Source organism: Peromyscus eremicus, chromosome 3, assembly GCF_949786415.1.
Source record: "Peromyscus eremicus chromosome 3, PerEre_H2_v1, whole genome shotgun sequence".
Classification (NCBI taxonomy): Eukaryota; Metazoa; Chordata; class Mammalia; order Rodentia; family Cricetidae; genus Peromyscus; species Peromyscus eremicus.
Window position 1 is genome coordinate 3,155,461 of NC_081418.1, and position 24,402 is coordinate 3,179,862.

General features: G+C 39.9%; 1 protein-coding gene across 1 annotated transcript in view; it reads left to right on the top strand.

The window, feature by feature from the left end:
• Ptpn12 (protein tyrosine phosphatase non-receptor type 12) overlaps positions 1-17,086 on the top strand; it is a 70,858-nt gene extending 53,772 nt beyond the window's left edge. The window contains 9 exon segments of the mRNA XM_059257243.1: positions 2,221-2,300; positions 2,303-2,676; positions 2,678-2,878; positions 2,880-3,192; positions 6,274-6,351; positions 6,699-6,766; positions 8,323-8,353; positions 10,579-10,680; positions 16,235-17,086. Of these exon segments, the coding sequence (XP_059113226.1) occupies positions 2,221-2,300; positions 2,303-2,676; positions 2,678-2,878; positions 2,880-3,192; positions 6,274-6,351; positions 6,699-6,766; positions 8,323-8,353; positions 10,579-10,680; positions 16,235-16,296 (1,309 nt within the window). The 3' untranslated portion in view covers positions 16,297-17,086.
• The last annotated feature ends 7,316 nt before the right edge of the window (positions 17,087-24,402 follow it).

Here is a 24,402-nt window from a genome sequence, read left to right on the forward strand (position 1 = left end):
CATAGGGGCTCACAAATACTGAACTGACAACCAGAGAGCCTGCACAGGACTGACCTAGGCCCTCTGCATATTGTTACAGTTGTGTAGCTTAGTCCCCTTGTGGGACTCCTAACAGTAGAACAGAGGTTGTATCTGACTCTTGCCCTACTCCTCATACTGGGTCGCCTTGCCCAGCTTTAATACATGGGGAAGTGCTTAGTCTTACTGCAACTTGATATGTCATGTTTTGTTGATATGCATGGGAGACTTGCCCTTTCCTAAACAGAGACAGAGGAGGAGTGGATGGGAGGGAGGGGGGGGAGTAGTGGAGAAGGGGGAGTAGGGGAGAGGGACTGAGAAGAGAGGAGGAAGGGAAAATGGCCAGGATGTAAAATAAATAAATTTATTTAAAAGGAAGGAAGGAAGAAAGAAAGAAAGAAAAAACAAAATACAATATAATTGTCAAACTTATAACAGTAGATATAACAGAAGGGATAAAGAAAATCACAGATGAGATTAATTCATTTCATCACTTACAATTTCAGAGTGTTGATTATTGATTCCAAATTGGCATGCTTAGGGTCCTGTGCTTGTTCCTACAGTGGTTCTCCAACTCTGTGCTTTCTGTGTTGTTTCCGTTCACTGTTAAAGACATCTGTGGGTCTCAGATACAACTTCTGAAGTTATTAATAGAGATCAGAAAAGGTATATTATGGGTAAAAGCATCCTCAGTTCTGAGATATAAGAAGTCTAGAAGACACCATGTTTTTAGTATAAAAAATAAGTAACTATGGGGCTGGATAGATGGCTCAGCAGTTAAGGACCCAAGTTCAATTCCCAGCACCCATGACACATTGCTCATAACTACCTGTAACTCTAGCTCCAGTAGAACCAGTATCTACTTCTGGCCTCCATGGACATATATGCATACACACACACACACACACACACACACACACACACACACTCAAATACACAAACACAATTATTTAATTTTTTAAATGTGTTTGGGTGTTTAAATTTCATTTACACCTGTCTACCCAATGTGTGCCTGGTGCCCATAGGGGCCAGAAAAGAGCATCAGACCCCCTTGGACTGGAGTTACAGACAGTTATGGGCTGCCATGTGGATGTTGGAAGTTGACCTGTGCCAGGATTCCACTGTTTTATCATTTTCTTCCATTAGTATATTACCTCTCTAGCAATGGGTGTGTGTATTGTTTGCTAGAAAGAATTGAACCCAGATTTGCTTGCTTACTGGACACTCACTACAACTAAGCTATACTTAATCAGAACCATAAGGCTGTAGAGAACCAGTTATTTTCACTTAGAATTTTATAACTGTAAGAAATCAGTACTTTTGAAGATACAAGTATACAAGTCCTCTAGAAGGTTACATCTGTGAGTGAGGTGGCACATACCTGTAATTCCAGAATTTGGAGGGCAGAGGCAGGAAACTACATTTAGAACCAGACTAGGCTATGCACTGAGACTCTGGTTGAAAAGGGAACATGATTTTAAAAACAAAACAATTTTAGAACAAAAAGTATATAGTTGAGAGAGTGTAGCACACCGAAGTAAGCTGGAAAACATGTGAGTCTGAAATGCAGGTTCTGTGGTAGCCTGAGGATGGGGGCCCATGCTATCTGAAGAGGGATGACTGTGGTGTTGATGCTGGTGTGCTGGACCTGTCAGGACACATGGGAATCTGCTGGAAAGTTAGAGAACTTGCTAAGAACTAAGCCATTACAATTCAAAAGACTAAGAGATAAACAAGAAGCTCCAGAATGAAAGAAAGCATGGTGTCATAAGTGTGAATAATACTGATGGCCATAGATTGAGCTAAACAAAACTGCAAGAGTATTGGAGAGATAGAACAGGAGGTAATTCCAAAGTAGGAAGTATAGCCTTTAAAACAAAAAAGGTCAAGAAATAACAGCAATGTCAACATTTTAAAATATTGAGATATATCTTAGAAGTAACTAAGATTTTTTCTTTTTTTCCAATATGTAACCCTGGGGCTATCATAGAATGGAAGGGGGAGCTACTGTTTTTTCATTAATATCATACGACTTTAAAAGAATACATCTGAGTTACCTTGATAAATACTGACTTTCCTTAGTCTTACAAAACAGAACTTTATAGCCATATTGTATTATAATAGTTTTAGCTACAAAATTATCATTAATCAACTTACTTTAAAATGTTAAACATTCTCAAAGTTCAGTCTGTTGTTTTCCAGTTGCCTTGTAGAAGGAGATGCCAAGGAAGAAATACTACAGCCACCAGAAGCTCACCCGGTGCCACCCATCTTGACACCTTCTCCCCGTCAGCCTTTCCCACCGTGACTACTGTGTGGCAGGACAACGACAGATACCACCCAAAGCCAGTGTTGCACATGGTGTCATCAGAGCAACATTCAACAGACCTCAACAGAAATTACAATAAATCATCAGACCTCACCGGGAAAAATGAACCAGCTGTTGAAAATGTAGATAAAAAAGTCGAGCGAAATTTAAGTTTTGAGATTAAGAAAGTCCCTCTCCAAGAGGGCCCCAAAAGTTTTGATGGGAACACACTTTTGAATAGGGGACATGCGATCAAAATTAAATCTTCTTCATCGTCTGTGGTTGATAAAACCTCCAGGCCACAGGAGTTAAATTCAGGTGATCTCAAAGTTGATGGTGTCTCTCAGAATTTCTTGTGTGGACTGCAATGCGGCACATTCAGACAGAGCCCCTGGTTCTTCAGAAGAATCCCTAAACTCACACACACCACCACGGCCAGACCGCTTACCTCTTGATAAGAAAGGACATGGAACATGGTCATTTCGTGGACCTGAAAATGCCACGCCTGCATCTGACTCATCTGAAGGTAAATCACCAGATAACCATTCTCAGCCCGTTAAAAACTGTGTGTTCAGCAGCAAACTCTCCAACAGAAGTGGACACCAGTGAGCTTGTGGATCACCGTGGCAGCTCCCCTCTGTTGAGAGCACCGCTCAGCTTTACCAATCCTCTTCACTCTGATGACTCAGACTCAGATGAAAGAGACTGTGATGGTGCTGTGACCAAGATCAAGACTAGCATTTCAACAGCAAGTGCCACAGTTTCCGCTGCCAGTAATGCTGAAAGCGCGTCCACCAGGAAAGTGTTGCCAATGTCCATTGCTGGACAGGATGTGACGGGAAGGCCACATTCAGGTGCTGACAAAGGTAATATGGTCTGACTCTCCATCTCTCTTCTATGCAATTTAGCTCGATCGATGCGTTATGATTTATTTCACAGCCATGCCGGAACCTTCAAGTTTATATTTACTGTTACCATAATTTAATCATTGTGTCGGTGAGCTGCGTTTTTCATAGTATTCATATCATTACTAGAAGATTGCTTTGGTCTTGTTCTATATAGCTTAGTGCTTTGTGTGAGTCAGATTTATCTGACTAAATAATTGGAAATAAACTAGAAAAATAAATAATTTGAAGTATCAGTGATACAAATACTGTAGAACACTTGCTTAGCCATTAATTTCACCCATGGTTTCTTGTAAATACTTAAAAGTCCTTTTTCCTATTTTTGACTACAAAATAACTTTTTAAAGAATTATTTTTATAAATGCTTATAAATAAAGTTGCTTTCAGTTGGAAGTTAACCCACAGCAGACTGGAAAGTGCTCGGCTGACTAGAGACCACTTAATACCTTCTGGCTTGAGAAGTGTGTACACACGCTGCTGCTGGGTCTGTACTTCATGACTCTGCTCTAAGCGGCCTGCTATGTCATAAGATGTACTGTTTCAAGACAGGGTCTTCTGATACAGGCCAGGTTGGCCTGGAACTCAGGATCTCCTTCCTCCACCTCCCTTGCACTGGGATCTAGTTTGCATCACTGTGCCTGCTGTATAGTATTGGTTCTTGAAGTCTTCATGGCCTTCCCTCTTGCTTTGTTTTTAAGACAAAGGCCTGAGATTTCATTTTTCCGCCTCAATCCTCTGCTCTGAGATATCCAGGAATACATTACCATGACTGTCAAAAGTAGAGTTGTTTTTCAGGGCTGGAGAAATGGCTCAGTTGTCAAGAGCACTGGTTGCTCTTCTAGAGGCCCCAAGTTCAATTCCCAGCACCCATATGGCAACTCATCACTATCTGTAACTGGAGTTCCAGGGAATTGACACCCTCACACAGATATACATGCAGGCAAAACACCACTGTACATAAAATAAAAATAAAATAAAAAAACAAGTAGAGATTTGTTTGTTTTATTGTTTTTTTGAGACAGGGTTTCTCTGTGTAGCAGTCCTGGCTATCCTGGAACTCTCTCTGTAGATCAGGCTAGCCTCGAACTCACAGAGATCCGCCTGCCTCTGCCTTCTGAGTGCTGAGATTAAAGGTGTGAGCCACCACCACCAGGCAAGTAGAGTTATTTTTTAATTGTCCCTAATCATTTACCTTGTAGATTATATCATATATTACTTACTTTATAGTTGATTGTTACTTAATTTGTTATTTGCTTCATAAAAACAATTGACAAAAAATTAGGGAATTTTGTGTTAGAATTTGTTAGTGAATTAACACAATAATTTTGTTTTGATAACCAAAAATAGTATTTTATATGTTACTGCCTGACAAAATTTTTCATTATGAATTCTTTCATTAGTTCCTTTTTTTCTTTCTTTTCTTCCCTTCTTTCCATGTACCCAGGATCTATACATGCCAAACATGCACTATGAATTTTGACTTCTGTTTTTCCTCAGGCCTGAAGTTTTTTTTTTTTTCAGATTTGACTAGAGTGGGCCCCACACACTGTGACGTACAGAAGCCTTTGTAAAGTAGTGAAGTCTCTGGCTGTATAATTCCTGGGGGTGGGGGAGAGGGGCTACAGGGAATTAGACGTGGGTCTCTCACATGCTGGGCAAATACTCTAGTCTGGAACTCTAGCCCTAGTCATGATTATGTAATCTGGACAGAAGCTTGTACTATATGAAAGGCCATTTGGAGATCCAAGGAGAAGCATGCAGTTGGAAAGCAAGGGCCACAGTTAGAAAACAGAATTCTTGACAAATGATGGTTATCAAGAAAGAACCTGACAAATACTTACTTAGCAATGTACAGAACTTAGTGCCAGTATCATGTGTCCTTCCCTGAAGTAGCCATCTTCTTACTCTGGTAGTTAGTGATAAGAGGACAAGGAGAAACGATGCTTGGTGGCCTATCACCTTCCCACTGCCACTCTTGGATAAGGTAAATAGTTCTGGTACTCTAGGTAGATATATCAAGTATTGTATTGGGACTCTGGACTGAAGGCTATATTTTGTATGCTTGTTCAAAATTACTTGATTTTCGGGTTTGTTTGTTTGTTTTTTAATGCTTATGGCTGTCAAATAAAACAAGATAATATCCTGCCAGACTGTTCATTTTCAAAGAAAACAAGGATAAAGCCTGGGCAGAACAATATAAGATCCTCAGTATAGTTTTCTTTATCTGTCCTGCCTAGACCGAGTACACATGCACAACTGTATGCTCTTGATTTCTTTCTTTTCCTAGAGCGAGAATTCAAAGACCTAGTACACTGGTTTATCCTGAATTGTAAGGCTAACTTATGTGGCTTGCTTATTGCTTTGTCTTTTATCTTTTATAGGGGCTAATTAGGTTTCTACTGATGTAAAAACCTTTAAAATGACTTCAATTTATATCCTTGATGTAGAGTCAGACGACACTGTTCACAGTACTTGGGGTAGTACATAAAGGGTTACTAAAATACTAATAGCTATAGTATATCTGTTAGAAGGATAATTTGCACTTCAAATGTTAGTGTAGTTGCTTGAAATGGTATTCAAGTACATAATTTCCAAATGAGTGAAGATTATGAGGTGAATTGGACAGATTGCTTGGTGTGCTAGAATTTATAAGAGTTAAGTGGCTGAATCATTTAGGAACACTGGCTATAACCAAGTGACCAGCTTTTTTTGCACACAGAACATCACCAGGAAAACCAACAAGCCAGTGGTTTCGTTACTGAAGACTTTCACCCTCGTGGTACAATCAGAGTGATGTCTTCAGAGTTTAAGCTGGTTGGTTACAAGAGGCAAGGCATTCACTTTGTACAGTAGCAGTGGGGTTTTTTTGCTCAGTAAGATTCTTAGCTCTGTTCCAGCATGAATGGAGTGGTAACGATGTTTGTAACTAACTCTTTGGTACCTGGCAGAGATTTTTTTCTTTTAAAAGATATCAAAGTTCTTTGTTGTTTCAGTGGTATTTTACTACTTTTTAACTGTCTGGATTTTATGTGTTTAATTTAGATGTTGATGTTAGTGAAGAGTCACCTCCTCCCCTTCCTGAACGAACTCCTGAATCTTTCGTATTAGCAAGTGAGCATAGTGAGTATTTCTTCTACATTGCTGATTTTAATCTAGCAGCCGAGTAATTAAAATGTGAGTTTTAATTGATGCTGACCACTTTTTATTACACACTTGAAAACTCTTTAAGTAGTATTGTTTTCCTTCCTGAGATTGCGGAATGATCACGTTTTTAGTAGTCACTGGAAACTACTGAAATTAAGTTAAATGCAGTATTTGTAGTTGGTGTCTTGTCATTCATTAATGACAACATTACTACTTCACTTTTTAGTGCATGTAAATTAACAAGATGGGCATGTTTATGAAAACAGTTTCGATGCAAGGATTAAAGACAGAATTTTAATATATTGAAATTTCATTTTTCTCAGATATATCTGTGAGACCTGAATGGAGTGAACTAACCTGTCAGGAGTGGTCTGAACAAAGAGAATCTGAAGTGAGTCATTTGGGAACTGGAATGGCTTTAGCTTAGCATCCGTCTTAGACCTTATTGTACTAACCTACCAGCTTCTGCCGTGGATGTAGTTTACAGTCTTAGAGCTTGTTATCCTAACTTACTCAGAAAAGGGAAGGCTTCCCATGGACTCATACTGGGTCGCCTTGCCCAGCCTTAGTATAGGAGGAGGTGCTTAGTCTTACTGGAACTTGATAAGCCATGTTTTGTTGATATCCGTAGTTGATCATTTTTTTATTACTGTTTCTTAGGGGGGGGGGGTTTGTTTTGTTTTATTTATAATTTTTTTGAGACAAGGTCTGTGTAGCCAGACTGTCCTCAAACTTACCCTGTGTTCAAGGCTTTGAATCTTGAACCACTGACTCTCCTGCCTCTCTACTGCCTTAGTTCAAGGATTAGCTACATATTATACATATACATCACCACATCCTGATGTATACTGAGAGTTCTGGTTAAAGTTGATGTAAAATGCAAGATACAGCCTTTTTTTTTTTTTTTTTTTTTTTTTAAAGATATGATATGTTTTTAAAACTCCCTGGCCTTCAAAAGGCCATCTCTTTTCTTTTGAAAAATTTATAAATTAGACCATGTTTTCAAATCATTTTGGAGGTATAAACAGAACTTAGTATTTGGGGAATTCTACTACTATATTAGATTTTGTCCCCTGTAATACACGGTTAGGTTTGTTTTATATTCAGGAAACACTTGGTAGTGGTAACTTGTACTCAGGGATACCACACCTCATAAAACACAGTAGATGGTTGGTAGATTACAGATGCGTATTCCTCTATGCATTAGTTCTTAGTGAGGAGTAGGGGCTGGGGACTGTTTGTTTTGTTTTTTAATACAGTGTACATTAGTAAGAGCTGCAGAGATGGCTTAGTGGATCAGAGAAGTTGCTGTTCAAGCATGAGGACCTAAGTTTCAATCCTAGAACCCTTGTAAAAATCTAGGTGTGCCCTCAAATGCCTGTAACCCCAGCACCCAGTACTGTAAGGGGGGTAAAGAGGATAAACACTGATGCCCCCAACTGCCAGTCCAGATCCGCATTCAGTGAGAGACTCTGCCACAAAGGAGTAAGGCAGACAGAGAACGGGAGAGCAGGATATCCCACGTCGTCCTCTTAGCTCTCTATACACAAACGGTGTGCACTCACACACACACATACGTCAACACACACACACTAAATAAAGCATAACAGAATTCCAAGCATAATGAAACACCATTGCTTTCTTTTTTTTTTGGTGTTGAAAATTAAGATATAAACCAAGCAAGGTAGTGCATGTCTGTTATCATAGCACTTTGGGAGATGAAGGAAAGAAAGTCAGGATTTAAGGCCACCCTTTCCTATATAGTGAGTTTGAAGCCAGCCTGGGTTATGTGAAATTCTGTTTCAAAAATAAATGAATGCAATAATAGGAGGGGATTTTTTTTGGATACACCTTAATTTTGGAGGGTATATGCCTATAATAGATTAAATATTGCATTTATTGCACAAAAGATGAACTTATTGAAATAGCTTTTAAATATCTTTGCAGGGCTTGATAACCTCTGGAAATGAAAAATATGGTAAGTTACTAGATTTTTTTTTCCTTTTTTCCATAAACTTTAAAGATTGATTTCCATAAAATAATATGTTTCATGCTGGTTAGTCCTTTCTATATATGGAGGTCTTTAGGATAACTTCTTGAGGAAATACAGTTCTATGATAGAATTTTAAGCTGGCTGCACCCACAGATGTTATTAATCTGACTTGGAAAGTCATGAGGACATTTATTACCAGAAGTTACAGGTTTGTGGTAAATGGTTGCTTTTTTATTGTTTAATAAATTATTCAGAAAGCTGGGGGTATAGCTCTGATTGAGCATACAGTTAACAGATCTAAAGTCTAGTTTATTTCTAGCACCAAAATTAACAACAGTTACAGTTACTTAGAAATTTGCTTCTGTTGAATAAATGCTCCAAATTGACCTACAAGATGGAAATGTGTTTATAAATACCAATTGTTTTAGCAATCTTCTGTTGAGGGTGTTTGTGTTTATTTGAAAATAAATCAGTAGTTATACTATCAAGCTAGGAAATTTTCTCTTTGATTGAGGATATCTCAGTGGGTACCTGGTGTGCATGAAGTCCTAATTCCCAACTCCCCTCCCCCACACACACACACGCGCGCGCACACACACATACACACACACACACACACACACACACACACACAGATGAGGCATGGTGGTGCATACCTGCAGTCCTAGAAGCAGGAGATGCAGAGAGTCAAAGCCGGGCTGTACCACACAAAACTGTCTCGAAAGGGAGGCAGGGGAGGGACATTTGGCAGATTTCTGCCATAGTAAAATAGATCAAGTTGTTACTACGTTTTTTATGTCTGTGTTAATTACCTGTCTTAGAAGATGGCTTGAAGACTTAATTAAATTAACAACATACAACAAACGTTCCTGACACGTGGTGGCCTCAAATGGTGATATCACTGTTCCTAAAGTACTGCTAGTTCCCTGGACTTCACTGTCCTAAAATCTGTTCATTCCCTTCTGAAGTATCTACAGTTGGTCCCTTGGTTTCACCTGTTCCTTTCATATGCTCCAGGTAGCACTCTCTCTTTTCCCCCCGAGTTTTGTAAACCTTGGCTTGTAAAACTGTGTCCTGCTCCTCAGTGACCTTTGCGTGACTAAGAAACCGAGGTCTTAAATCTGTATCATCTTTCTCCTTAGATGGCCCTGAGGACCTTATCACCATTAGTTTCATTTATGTCTCTCCTGTTTCCATTGTATCTATGTGTGATCCTGTTAAAAAGTTTCCCACACTACTAAGACGGTTTATGCAGGTCTCTAGTAGGCCAGCAGCTGGAAGGTGTTAGATGATGACCTGGGCACATAACAAGACTCTTAGCAAGTGGAATGAGTTGGAGGGGTGGGCAAAAGAGCGTGAGAAACCATAGGTCTTTGACTCTTCTCTAAGCCAGGAGCATCTTAAGGGCAGGAAACATCTTTAGACTCACCCTTGGTTTCCGGGGAGGGGTTAAGGAAGATTGACAGAAGCTGTGAAGAGACTGGGCTGGGCATGATGCTCACCTGCCATCCCTGCACTCTGGAAGCAGAGGGAGGCAGGTGAGTCTCTGAGAATGAGGCCACTCTGGGCTACAGAATGAGTTCCAGGCCAGCTGGAGGTGCTTGGAAGGGAAGCGGGGGAGGGGGGTGGTATGTTGTTAAAGAGTGAATATTAATTACTTTAAAAAAAAAAAGAAAGAAAGAAAACAAAACTTTCCATTGCTCTTTAATGAGTAAATTAACTACAATTTAAACAAGAAGACTTCAGATGAACTACTATTAGCATGGGGGAGTGATAAATTGTCCACTAATTAGAAACTTGTTTGACTATAACTACTTTAAGAAAGTATAGCATGCCATGCTTGGGTTTGACAAAATGAGGTAAGTGCACAAGAACCTCTGTTACAGACTGCTGGGTTGTCATACATGTATGTGACTCTAGCACTCAAGAGGCTGGAACTTGAGAGCCGAAGCCTCAGAGCAGTCCGCACTATGTAGTGAGACTCTCAAAACAGCACCAGAAAGTCAGATAACAAGTGCCTGGCACTGTCCGCCTGCCCAATCCGTCCCCTTGTATTACCATCAGAGCCTCTAGAAATGTCATCCATGAGGTGAAACTTGCTCCTTTATTCTGTACCCTTCTTCCAACAGAGGATTGTGACTATGTGCTACCTTAAAGGATGGTGATTAATACGGACTTGTTTTTTTTGTTTGTTTTTTTTTTAATTTTAGAGGCAGGGAGTGTCCACACAGAGGCATGCACAGACTGTCCGCCTGCTTTCAGTGACAAGAAAGAACAGATCTCAGAAAGTCTAACAGAAGCCACAGATATTGGTAATTTACTTCATAATTCTAATAGACAGCAATAGTGGCATTTAATACTTGTATCTGGCACTAAGAGACAGAGGCAGATGGATCGCTGTGAGTTCAAGGCCAATCTGGTCTCATAGTGAGTCTCTGATAAGCCAAAAGATCATCATAACAGAAACTGGAGAAGTGGATCAGTCATTGAGAGCACTTCAACCACACCTTTGATCCTAGCACTCGGGAGGGAGTGGCAGACAGAGCTCTGTGAGTTTGAGGCTACCCTGGTCTACATTGTGAGTTCCAGGACAGCCAGGGTTACATAGTGAGAGAGTAAGAAAATATATACTACTACTTTTCCAGGGTTTCCATAAAGCAGTTTTATCATGGTAAAACATTTTTATTTACTGGTAACTGTGTGTGATAGCGCATGTGTGTGGCCTGGTGTACATGTGGAGATCAGAAGATAGTTCTTGGAAGTTGGCTCTTCTCTTCCACCGTGGATTCAGGGTATTGCTCTACAGCTGTCAGGCTTGGCAGCAAGCACTTTTACAGACTGAGTCATCTTCTAGCCCTTACCAGACTTTACAATCTATCATACTCAGACTCTGAGATGATGTCAAGAGTAAAAGCATGTATGGTTAAAATTGCTTGAAATTAATTATGAAATAATGAACTTGCTCTGTTTCAGATAGAGATTAAAAATCAATTTTTAAAAAATGGTGATATAAGGAACTGGGAGTATGACTCAGTTGATAGATTGCTTGCCCTGGGCTTGATCTCAGCACCATATAATCCCAGCACTTGGGAGGGGCAGACAGAAAGATGAGAAGTTCAAAGTTACCTTTGTCTATGATGAGAGAGAAGCCAGGCTGAACTATGGGCAACGGTAACTTGGTCTCAGAAGAAGAGAAGGGAACTAGAGTCCAGTGTGAAGCCGATCTTCACACTGTGAAGTGTTAAAGGACTAACTGTCCTGATTGGTTGAACCGTTTGGACGGCTTGGCTGAGCCACTGCTCTTCCGCTCAGGCTGGGCTTCTTAAGGAAGCAATTATTTTCTCAGTTACCCAAAATACATTCAAGTTTTATTTATTCCAGAAAATCAAGGTGTCTATGGATGTATTTTTTTTTCCGCCAGAGCTGAGGACTGAACCCAGGGCCTTGTGCTTGCTAGGCAAGCGCTGAACCACTGAGCTAAATTTTTTTTTTTTTAAATTGAAAATAAGATTCTTCTCTCATGCAGTACATCCTGGCCACAGTTTCTCCTCCCTCCACTCTTCCCAACTTACCCCCCACCTTCCCTCACCCCCAGATCCAACCCCTCTCCATTTCCTCTTCAGAAAAGAGCAGGCCTCCAAGAGATAACAACCAAACAGGACAAAACAAGGTACAGTAAGACAAGGCAAAAGCTCTCACCCCAAGGCTGGACAAGGCAACCCAACAGGAGGAACAGAGTCTCAAGAGCAGGCAGAAGAGTCAGAGATACACTTGTTCCCACAGTTCAGAGTCAAAAACACCATACTAACAACAATAACACACGCACAGGACCTGGTACAGACCCACACAGGCTTGGCGTTTAAGTCTACATGAGCCCTGCTGAGTTGATTCCGTGGGTCATGTTCTCCTGCTGTCCTCCAGCTCCTCTGTCTCCTACAATCTTTCCTCCCCCTCTTCCACGGGGTTCCCATGCTTGGAAGGAAGAAACCTGAAAGAGACCTCCAATTTAGACTCTTCTCATAATGTCTGGCTGTTGATTTTTGCACCTGCTCCCATCTGCTGCCAGAGGAAGCCCCTATGATGACGACTGGACAAGGCACTGATCTATGAGTGCAACAGAATGTCATTAGGAATTGTTTCATTGATTTTTTTTTTTTTTAATTCCTCATTCATGTTTGGTTCATGTTTGGTTCTGCCCTAGGTCTCTGGGCTACCCAGTCTCCAAGTTCCTGACCATCCAGGCAGTGTAGGGCATGGTTCCCCCTTTTGTGGCTTGGACCTCAAGTTAAACCAGATATTGGTTGACCACTCCCACAAGTTCTGAGCCACCACCGCCCCAGCACTTGATTATAGGTCAAGGGTTTTGTGGCTGGGTTGGTGTCCAGGTTTCTCTCTCCATATCCTGCAGAGTATCTTCCTGCACCAGAGAGACTAGAATGTAGTCATGAAGGCACCATACAGGCACCGGCTCCACCTCTTCACATTCGATGATGTTGTTATCTTCATCAGTGGAGCCCCTCTGTTAGTTTTTATTATAGCCCTGGTGACCAACTCCCAGAACTGCTCCAGGGTAGCAAGAAGAAATGCCAGCAGAGTAGCAGGACTTAGAAAAAATTCTTATCTATATGAGGGTCTTTAGGAAAGAAACTTAAGCATTTTGGTGGTGACTTTATTACTGCATCTTGAAAAAGATCTCTCTGAAAATCTGTCTCCATACAGCTACATCTCTCCACACAGCTACATCTCTTTCTACATAGCTATACATCTTTACACAGCTACATCTACACACATGCACACACCAACAGAAAAGACTTTGGACAAATATATGAGTTACATTTTGATGGTCAGTGCCATTCTGATAACACATGAGAAATCACATGGTTTCTCTCAGGCTTGAAATGTCACTCTGACCTGCAGCTGGAAGTGAGTAACCGTGGCAGTGCTTGGCTGTCAGCCAAACTCCATGTAAAGTGAGGGCGGGAGACACCTTAGTGAGGAACAGTGACCTTAAAAGCATCTCAAATCTTAAGATATATTTTTGTATCCTGCATAAACAGTTGGTTGGCTGATCTTTGAATCTTATATCATAAAGCCGATGTTAAGGGTATGTGCAGAGAGTCAAGTTGCTGAGAGAATCTGTGCAGGGAGTTATGACCTTGGTTCAACAAACAGACACTGGGAATTTGTCCTTGTGCATCCATTTGCAGGGGCAACTAGTTTATTTTGAATTTGTTCTGAGGTCTTAAATCAGCTAATGGTGTAAAAAGCTGTCTTTGTAACAGAATATTATTATTTTCCTAGGTCAGTCTGAGTATTTCTATTCATCAAAATTACACAGCTTATGAAGAAATCATCTTCCTGACCATCCATAGATATATATGTGCTGAGTAGATGGAATATATACATGAGATAAATACACAAGCAGTGGGGGAAACACCCACAACTGTTTTTAGGGAGGAAATGTAGTGGCACATGAGAAACATTAGAAGCAACAAGTTTTCAGAGTCTGTGGTCCTATAAGCCTTGTTATTCATCTGGTAGGTTGTATTTATGTCATAGCCCATGACAAGTTTTTACCTGGGTTGTTTGGGGATCTCCATGGGACCCCCTCAGCCAACAACTCAACCAAATACAACCCAGTCCCACCACTGGAAGCCTTGGTACAAAAGATAGCCAGTTCAGACTCCATTGCCTCCATTACTAGGAGTCCTCACTAGGGTCACCCTCATAGATTCCAAGAAGTTTCCACTGCGCTTGGTTTCCACACCTTCCCCCAAGTGCCCCCCAATTCCAGCCATCTCTCCCCACACTCCCTCCATCCCTTCCTCCCCTCCCTAACCTGATCCCTCCCACTCCTGTTCCCTCCTACCCCCAGTCCACCCACAAATTCTATTTCCCCTTCCTAGAGAGATCCATGTGTCACCTCTAGACCCCTCCTCTTAACCTCTCTGGGTCTATGGTTGTAGCTTGGTTATCATTTACTTAATGGCTAATATCCACTTATAAGTGAGTACATACCATGTTTGTCAATAACAGCTGAGTAATACTCCATTGTAAAAATGTAGCCCTTCTGGCTTTTAGGGTCTCCATTGAGAAGTCGGGTGTGATTCTGATAGATCTGCCTTTATATGTTACTTGGTCTTTTTCGCTTGCAGCTTTTAATATCCTTTCTTTGTTCTGTGTTTTGATTTTTGTTTGTTGTTCTTTGAGACAGGGTTTCTCTTTGTAACTGCCCTGGCTGTCCTGGAACTAACTTCTGTAGACCAGGCTGGCCTCAAACTCAGAGAGATCCACCTGCTTCTGCCTTCCAAGTGCTGGGATTAAAGGAGTGTGCCACAACCACCTGGCTCAGTGTTTTGATTATTATTGTGACGAAAGGACTTTCCTTTCTGGCCTGATCTGTCTGGTGTTCTATATGCTACTGCTTCTGCTGCTGCTGCTTCTCCTTCTTCTTTTTATGATTTATTTATTTTTATTGAATGTACATTAGTGTTTTGCCTACATGTATGTGTGTGAGGAGGTCAGATACCTCAGAATGTCAGATGTCAGACAGTCGTTAGCTGTCATGTGGGTGCTGGGAATTGAACCTGGGTCCTTTGGAAGAGCAACCAGTGCTCTTAACCACTGTTTCTTGTACTTTCATAAGCATGTCCTTCCTTAGGTTAGGAAATTTTTCTTCTAGGATTTTGTTGAAAATATTTTCTTGGCCATTGAGTTGGTGTTCTTCCCCTTCCCCATTCCTGTTATTCTTAGGTTTGGTCTTTTCATGGTATTCCGGATTTCCTGGATGTTTTTTGTGTTAGGAATATTTTAGATGCAGCATTTTCTTTGACCAATGTATTCATTTCTTCTATCATATCTTTGATGCCTGAGGTTTTTCTGTCTCTTGTGTTCTATTCCTCTGTAGTTTCTGTTCACATTCCTAAAATTTTAATTTCTAGAATTCCCTCTGTGTTTTCTTTATTGCTTCTATTTCGATTTTCAGAATCGAAATTGAACAGTTTTATTCATTTCCTTCAACTGTTTTTTTCTTGACTTTCTTTAAGGAGTTTATTCATTTCATCCAATTGTTTGTGTTTTCTGGCTTTCTTTGAGAGATTCATTCATTATTTGTGTTCTGGATTTCTCTAAGGGATTTATTTCATTTCTTCTTTAAGGACCTCTGTCATCTCCATATACTTGGTTTAAAGGTCTTTTTCTTGTGCATCAGGTATGTTGGACTACTCAGGGATGCTGTCATAGGATAGCTGGGCTCTAGTAGGGACATACTGCTCTGGCTGTTATTGATTGTGTTCTTACATTGGCATATGAGCATCTGGGTTTGAGGTGATTGTAGACAGGCCTAGGTCCTGATTTCTGGGTTTGTCTTTGTTGGATGGGTGTTTTGCTCCAGATTTTCAGAAGTGTGTTGGCTGTGTGTTGCCTGCTTGGCTGGTGTGTTCATTGGGAATGCTTACTGGTGTTGAAGGCTTCAGGGAGGTCTGTAGGATCCACAGGAAGCATGGACAGGGAAGGGGCTGTAGCTAGTGTTCTGTTGCAGCACTAGGGGTGACCCTGAGAATCGGGTCTGAAAGAACAGAAACAGTGGAGAAAGTCCGTGGGCAGCCTGTCTGTTCTTCTGGAAGGCATGGCCTGTGTTTGAGCTGGGGGTGTCTGCCTAAGTTGGGGTCTGGGACACAGTGGTATGGGGTTGGGGGGGTCGTCTGGGATCCACAGGGTGGAGGGCAGACTGCAGCTGCTGTTCTGTTGCAGCGTTAGGGTCGACCCTGAGAATTGGGTTTTGAGAAACAGGTATGGATGTATTCTTAATGTTTTTAAAGTATTTTTGAAAGTTAACCTGTGATTGCGGTATATTTTTGTCTATAGGTTTTGGCAATCGCTGTGGAAAACCTAAAGGACCAAGAGATCCACCTTCAGAATGGACATGATTCAGGGAGTTAAAAGACACTTTAAATTATACTGGAAAATTCAAGTGCCACTGAAAGCCAGATTTATAGTATTCCATCTTTAAAATGTGGGACTAACAGCAGTGTAGATTGTTACCTTAATATTTTTTGCTGGGACCATCTACCTGCCTTATACTACACTTAGGAAAAAGTATTACATATTGTTTATTTTGTAACTTCAAGTATTATTGCCTTAATGTCTCTTAACCCTGTTACAAGCTGCTTGTAGACCTGTTAATATGGTAATACTTTTATGATAAATTGACTTAAAGGACTACTCTCTTGCTGTTTTATCATGTATGCATTATTTTGTATATGTACAGGGCAAGTAGGTATATAATTTGATAAAGTTGAAGTCATAAAATATTATTAACAAGATGTAAGAATTTCTGCATGGTCTAAGTCTTTGTGTACCTTATTTGTAAATTATTTGCCCTGAAGTTTTAGAAAACAGTTTCTGAATTTTAAAATTGCTGGATTCATGCAGCCAGCACTGCAGGTTATCAGAGATCAAAGATTGTAACAATAATGCATTTTGTAAATTGTAAGCAAGAAGTTATTTTTATATTATTACTGTCTAATTGTTCGTCCTGATGGTTCTTGTTTTCATCTAGTCACGGAGATTCAGTAAGTGCCTTGGAACAATATTGAATTCTCTTAGCTCGTGTGTGTTACTTTAAAATTTGAACTCAACTGGGATTAGAAGACTATCAGAATATGTGTATGTTTCAGGATATTTGACCTGCTATTAAAAAAAAAAATACAGTTTTACAGTGCTACATCTTGTATTGCCTTTTTTTATTCTAAAGAAAACATTTTATTTTTTAATTATATATATATATATATGTACATCTGTGGAGTTGTGTGCATGTGAATGCTAGTGCCTATAGAGGCCAGAGGCATCAGGTGTCAGGTTCCCCTTGAGCTAGAATTACAGGAGATTGTGAGCTGTTCAACATGGTTGCTGGAAACTGCACTTGGGTACTCTGGAAGAACGGTATGCGGTTTTAGCTGCTGAACCATCACTCCAGCCCCTCATTCTTTTCTTTTAAGTCATGAGCTGTGGATGGAATTTAATCACTTAATTATGGAATAAGAAGGCCTAGAGCTAATGCCGCATGCCTGCACACATGGGAGACTAGGGAAGGAGGACCCTGTGGTCACTTGAGCCTACAAGGTTTAAGACTAGTTTGGGCAACATAATAAGATTTGGTCTCAAAAAGAGTAAAACTAAGACTAGAAAGTGTCTTATGAGAAAATGATGGTGGCTTAAGCCCGTTCTCGGCACCTGTCCTTGATCAGCCACTGTTTCTTCCTGTCACATGATGGGAGCTCAAGTTTTCTCCCTAAACACTAAGACTAAATTTCACTCTCAGGGATCGGAGTCGGATATTAGGTTTTCCCTGAGCTTAAAAAGGGTAGAGAAACCATGAGACTGAAAAGACATGGAGTAACTTATTTTGTGTTAGCATTTGTTGTTTCTGCTTTAGCCATTTGTTTGTGATTTTTGTTAAGTTGGTTTTTTTTTTATTTTTGAGCCAGTATCTCATGTATCCCAGACTGGGTTCAACTTTGTTATGTAGCCAGGTTGGACCTTGATTTGCTGCTAATTCTCTTGCCTAAACCTCCCAGTGCTGGTAGTGTAAGTATGAGATGCCACTCCCAGCTTTATGTTAGCATTTTTTAAAAAAAATTGATTTTCATGTTGATTCCTTAGAATATGAAAAGTTTTCATGTATTTTAGTCATTAGAAAATGGTAGTCCATGCCAGGTGGTGGTGGTGCACGCCTTTAATCCCAGCACTCGGGAAGCAGAGGGCAGGCAGTCTCTGAGTTCGAGGACAGCCAGGGCTATTAATAGAGAAACGACCTTTCAAAAACCAAAAAGAAAATGGTAGTCTTGTAGATACTCAACAATTATAAGATACAAATATAAATACTTTTAGGCTGTCTTGTTGCTCTAGCTCATGCTGGCAATATATTTTCCTAATAATGCTTAAACTGATACATTTTGTAACTGAAAAAATAATTTTAGGGGCTAGAGAGATAGTTGAGTCAATAAAGTGCTTGTTACCCAAACTCAAGGACCTGAGTTCAGATCCTCCTCACTCAACATAAAAAGGTATGGGCCAGGCCTAGTAATGCACACATTTAATCTTAGCCCTTGGGATGCAGAGGCAAGCACATCTCTGAGTTTGAGGCTAGCCTAGTCTATGTAGCAAGTTTCAAGGCAAGCAGGGATTCCTGGGAGTTTCTGGTCTGGCATTCCAGCTGAAGCAGTGAACTGATTTCAGGTTTGATGAGAAACTGTCTCAAAAAATGCTGTGGGTAGGAGGCAGGAAAGATGGCTCAGCAGTGAAGAGCACTGGCTACTCTTCTGGAGGGTCCAAATTCAGATCCTACACCCACATGGTAGCATAGAACTATCTGTAACTCCTGTTCCAGGGAATCTGACACCCACTTCTCATCTCATGGGAACCAGGCATGCATATGGTGCACATACATAAATACATGTGTTTTATATTTTATGAATATATATTACATCATTGTGCTATAATGATCATTTGGTGTTTAGGAATGGTACAGACTATAGTGTTGAACCCTTTTATATGTGTCTTTTGCAGCATATATTTACATATATGTGTTGTGTATAAATTTTAGAGTGGAAATTTCAACCTTTAAAATGTGTGTCTTGCCGGGCTGTGGTGGCACACACCTTTAATCCCAGCACTTAGGAGACAGAGCCAGGTGCAGATCTCTGTGAGTTTGAGGCCAGCCGGTCTACAGAGTGAGATCCAGGATAGGCACCAAAACTACACAGAGAAACCCTGCCTTGAAGAAAAAAAAAAAAAGCGTGTCTTAGTTACTATTCTCTTGCTGTGAAGAGACACTGTGACCAAGGCAACTCTTAGAAAACATTTAATTGGGGGCTTGCTTACAGTTTCAGAGAGTTAATCCATCATTGTGGCAGGAAGCAGACATGCGTGGCACTGGGGCAGTAGCTGAGAGCTTTACATCCTGGCCATAGACAGCAGCATGCGGAGAGAGATTGGGCCTGGTTTAGAGACCAAGCATTCAAACATGAGCCTATGGAGCATTCTCATTCAGATGACCACAGCTGCATATTTTAGGTTTAAGCTTTTTCACTTGGTGTTGTGTACTGCTTACAGCAGTCTGGCACACAGAAGGCCTTAGATTGGACTGCAGCACTGCCTGCCAGAAAGAAGAGCAATTCAGGAAAAAAGCCTGTCATAGGAAAACATCTGAGTCAGATGTGACTCGCCATGGCCCAGGAACACAGATTCAGGTTTCTCTGAATAACATCCACTGAGAAATGAACATCTGTAGTCACAGAACAGAAGAAAGTCATAGGATAACTTATTGCCAAATACATTGGTCAGTGCTGGAACCAGGTATTAGCAATCCTTGGCCTGTCTCTGCCTTGTACCTGAAGTTACAGAAGACTTTACTTTCATACTGGCCACTGGCTTAGCACTGTGGGGAGCCATTTTTTTCCAAGTAATATTTTTCACATTTTGGCCATTTTCTTCATATATTGATTAGTACAAAGTAATAAAACACAAATCTGGTGTCATTGCTGAGGTTTATTCTGTCACAGTAAGTGATTTAGTGGGATAACCTCTTAGGTAGGATACATGTTTGAAACCATTGGGGTTGCTTAAAGTAACAGTGTTAAACTCTGGTGTAAAAGGTTTACTGTGTGCCAGTTTGTCTTTTTATGTTCTAAAGTTTTTACTTGGGGTAGAAAGTGCAGATTCTCCCTTCTCTTTGGATAATTAGATGCACATGAGAAAGGGTAGTCTTGGTTTCCAGGATTCCAGCTTGTAAAGGAAAATATCAGTTTTGAGTGTGTTTAATTTTAGATAATTGATACATCTATCATCCAGGTATTCATGCCCCAACCCTGAGATAGAAATAAAGATTTGAAAGCCTTATAAAACTACACTGCAGATCAGGTTAAGAACATGAACATAGACATAAACTATGCACACAAAAACATTGAGAATAGATTATTTGGTATTTAAATGAATTTTGGTTTTGAACTTGGGTATTGATAATGTTGCCCAGACTGATTATGATCCTTTTGGCCAACTCTCCATTGCTGAGATAAATGAATTTTGTCTTTACGTGGAAATTGTTGCATCTCTGTATATTAAAATATAGCTTAGGTTGAGTATCATAGTTTATTCTTGTAATCTCAGTTGGGCATAGATAATAAGTCCCAGCTCACCCTGGGCTTCATTGTCATAGCATGACCATCTCAACTTCACACTTTCCAAGAGTCTTGAATGGTTCTGCACCCAAGGTAATGCTTCTTTAAAACCTTTAAAGCCCAGCCCAGGTTCTTCCAAATTAGAATTTCAGGACTGTGTTTTAGGACCGTGCTCACTGCTACTATAGATAGGATGCTAGAAAAACTGAGGAGATAACTTAGCTGGGATCAGTACAATTTTGGTCATAGTTGTTATCAGTCTGGCAATTCATATCCCTAAAAATTGGTTTGATAATGGTGCCAAATATGAGATTGATTGAAAAGAAACAGGCCTTAGAAAAAAGCTACAAAAAAAAAAAAAAGAAAGAAAAAGAAAAAAGCTACTACTGATGGTATGCAAGCCTTACAAATAGTTACAAAGGAGAATAATACCATCTTGACTGACAAGATAAATTTAGAAACATTTACTAATGAAGAGGCTAAAAAGATGACTGGTGATGTGCAAACCTTGGAAAAGCTTATGATTCAAAAGATACATATGGTGATATTTTATTTGTGTTGAAATGTGATTTTATTTGTATGTTAATAAAGGAAGTTGCCTGGGGATCAGAGCTAGAACAAGCCATTTAGCAGAAGTCTGGCAGTGGTAGCACAGGCCCTTAATCTGATCACATGGCAGGCAGAGTCTGTGTGTTCAAGGACATGGCCAGCTTGGTGACACACGCCTTTAATCCAAGTACCAACCATAGAGACCTGGAGGTCTGTATAGACAGGCAGTGATGAAGAAGTCATATGGTTGGGTTTAGAACCAATAAGAAGGCAGAACAGAAAGTCAAAAAATACAGACACACAGGAAGTAGGTCTCTTTTCTGAGGGGAAGGACGGCAGCGGCTGGTAAGCTAAAGGCTATTCGCTAGTGCTCTGACCTCTTGGGCTTTTAACTCGTTATTTGGCTCTGTTTCTTATTTAATAAGACTGTTTAGAATTACATTTACAGATACAAGCCCTAGAGAAGGCCACTGCTGAGAAATTACAAGCCTTCGAAAAATTTTTTGAAACTGATAATAAAAGCATTCAGACACAGAAGAATTCAGAGGAGAACCACCCTCACCATTACCTTATGGAATTAGAGAGGAGTGACCCAAGGTTATTAAAACACTAACCTTGATTTCTCCAATTACTATTCAAGAAAGACCACCAAACAACAGGTGTATTCCCAAGGCTATACAAAAGTCAAATGGGATCCTATGAAATGTTAGATGTAAAGAGAGTTAAGGAAGCAATAGTTTTCTATGGTATGCATTCAGCTTTATGCGAGGCAAATGTTGAAAACATGATCCACTTGGAACAAAATTATTCCAAAAAAATGGAAAGATTCAGTTACAACAGTATTGGAATATGGTCCTCAGAATGGAAGAGTTGATTGAGAGAAGAAGCTAAGGCCCTCAAACAGCAAGGTACGGTTAGAGGTTGTAAGATTTCCCAAGATCAAATCCTTGGTGAGGGCCGTTATGCTGATGTGGCTAGTTAGGCTACATTTGATGAACATACTTTGTCCCTATACCATACAGTAGCCATAAATGCTGGAACAAGATTCAAGAATCAGGAAAGAGTACTGAGCCATTTATTAAAGTTATGCAAGGCCCAAAAGAAACCTTCACTGAATTATTGCAAAGAGTGACTTCAGCTATAAATAGAATGATATCAGATCCAGAAGTTAGACGAGCATTAATTGACTCTTTGGCTTTTGAAAATGCTAATTCACAATGCAGATGAATAATTGGGTCTTTAATGATCAGATCAGCACCTATAGAAGAATGGATCTTGTAAAACAAGGTCATCTAAAAAGGAATTGTAGGCAGGACATTCCTAGAAACAATGTCTCTTCTAGAGATAACGTGAACAGAAGGCCCCAACCTTCTGGACTATACAGAAAATGCAGGTCAACATTGGACCAATGAATGCAGATGAACAAGGAAGGGACAGATAGGGTAACCCTTTGCCACTGGGAAATGCTTTCGGGGGGGGGGGAGGCTTTCACAGGCCCCCATGTCAAATTTGGATCAATCATTCCCTGTCACCATGGGGGAAACTAAAGGATCTAATGCCTATTGTAAAAATACCATACTCCTCTGGATGATAGAACAGCTTTAGAAGATAAAACAAAAATTTCAAGAGAAACCATAAAGTTAATATTTAGGCAAAACTAAAGGTATGAATAAGTGGCATTGTAATTGAAGGTCTTGTAGATACTGGAGCAGATGTAAAAAAATAATTTCATCAGAATCTTGACATCCAAATTGACCTCTTCAGGAGGTAAATGTTCAGTTTGGGGGGATTGGAACTTTAAGGTAAAACAAAGCACGAGATGGGTTGAATGTATAGGGCCAGAAGGACAGAGTGGAAAATTAAAGCCATATATGGCTAATATAACAATGAATTTATGGGAACATGATTTGTTACAGCAATAGAATCCCCGATTAACATTCTTCCAATCTCAAAAACAAACCATAAATTAATGTATGTTTCTGGGAAAAGTATTAGAAAGTATTATAAAGAACAGTCACTGACCATTCAGGTTGTATAAAAACAGGACACAACAGCTGTTGATCTATTAAAGGTACCAACAACCCTACCTTTAAAATGGTTAACAGACAAACCTGTCTGGGTAGAACAATGGCCTTTAACATCAGAAAAATTTCAAGCTTTAGAACAACTGGTACAGGAGCAGCTAAATGCTCTACATATTGAGAAATTGACCGGTCCTTGGAATTTTCCTTTATTTGTTATTAAAAAGAGATCTGGAAAATGGAGAATGTTGATATATTTGAGAGCCATAAGTAAAGTAATTCAGCCAATGGTCTCTCTACCTTCTCTATTACTTAAAGAATGGTCTATTCTAGTTATCTATTTAAAAGACTTTCTTCACTATACCTTTACAAGAAAAGGATACAGAAAAATTTGCCTTCACAGCACCTGCTTATAATAATTCTCAGCCTCTTAAGAGATATCAATGGCTTTAATACAAGCACTTAGGAAACAGAGGCAGGCAGGTCTCTCAATTCAAGGCCAGCCTGGTCTACCAAGTGAGTTCCAGTACAGCAAGGACTAAACAGAAACCCTGTCTTGAAAGATAGATAGATAGATAGATAGATAGATAGATAGATAGATAGATAGACCCTGTCTTGAAATACCAATAAATGAATGAATGAATAAGAGAGAGATCAATGAAAGATTCCCCCACAAAGGATGTTAAACAGCCCCACCTTGTTCCAATATTTTGTATGACAGCCATTGAAAATGATTCACATACATTTTCCTCAATCTATAGTTTACCATTATATGGACAGTATCTTACTAGCTGATTCAAATGTAGACACTTTAAAGAAAATGTTTGAAGAAGTAAAGAAAATTTTGCCTTGTTGGGGACTACAAATTGCTCCTGAAAAAACTACAAAGAGGAGATTCTATTAATTACCTGACATGTAAAATAAGTTTACAAAAAATTCAACCCCAAAGGGTACAAATCAAGAAAAATCAATTGTAGACTCTTAATAACTTTCAAAAACTGGGAGACATTGACTGGCTACAGTCCACATTTGGGTTAACAACTCAGGAACTGAGTAATTTGTTTTAAACCTTACAAGGTGATAAGGACTTGAATAGTCAAAAAAATTATCAGCTGAAGCTGAGAGAAAATTGGCTTTGGTAGAAAAAAAATTACAGGGTACAATGTGGATTGTTTGGATCCAGAGATTGATTACATTCTAGTTATTTTGCCTTCTACACATTCCCCTACAGGGATTTTAATGCAGAGAGAAGATAATATCTTTGAATGGATATTTTTACCACACA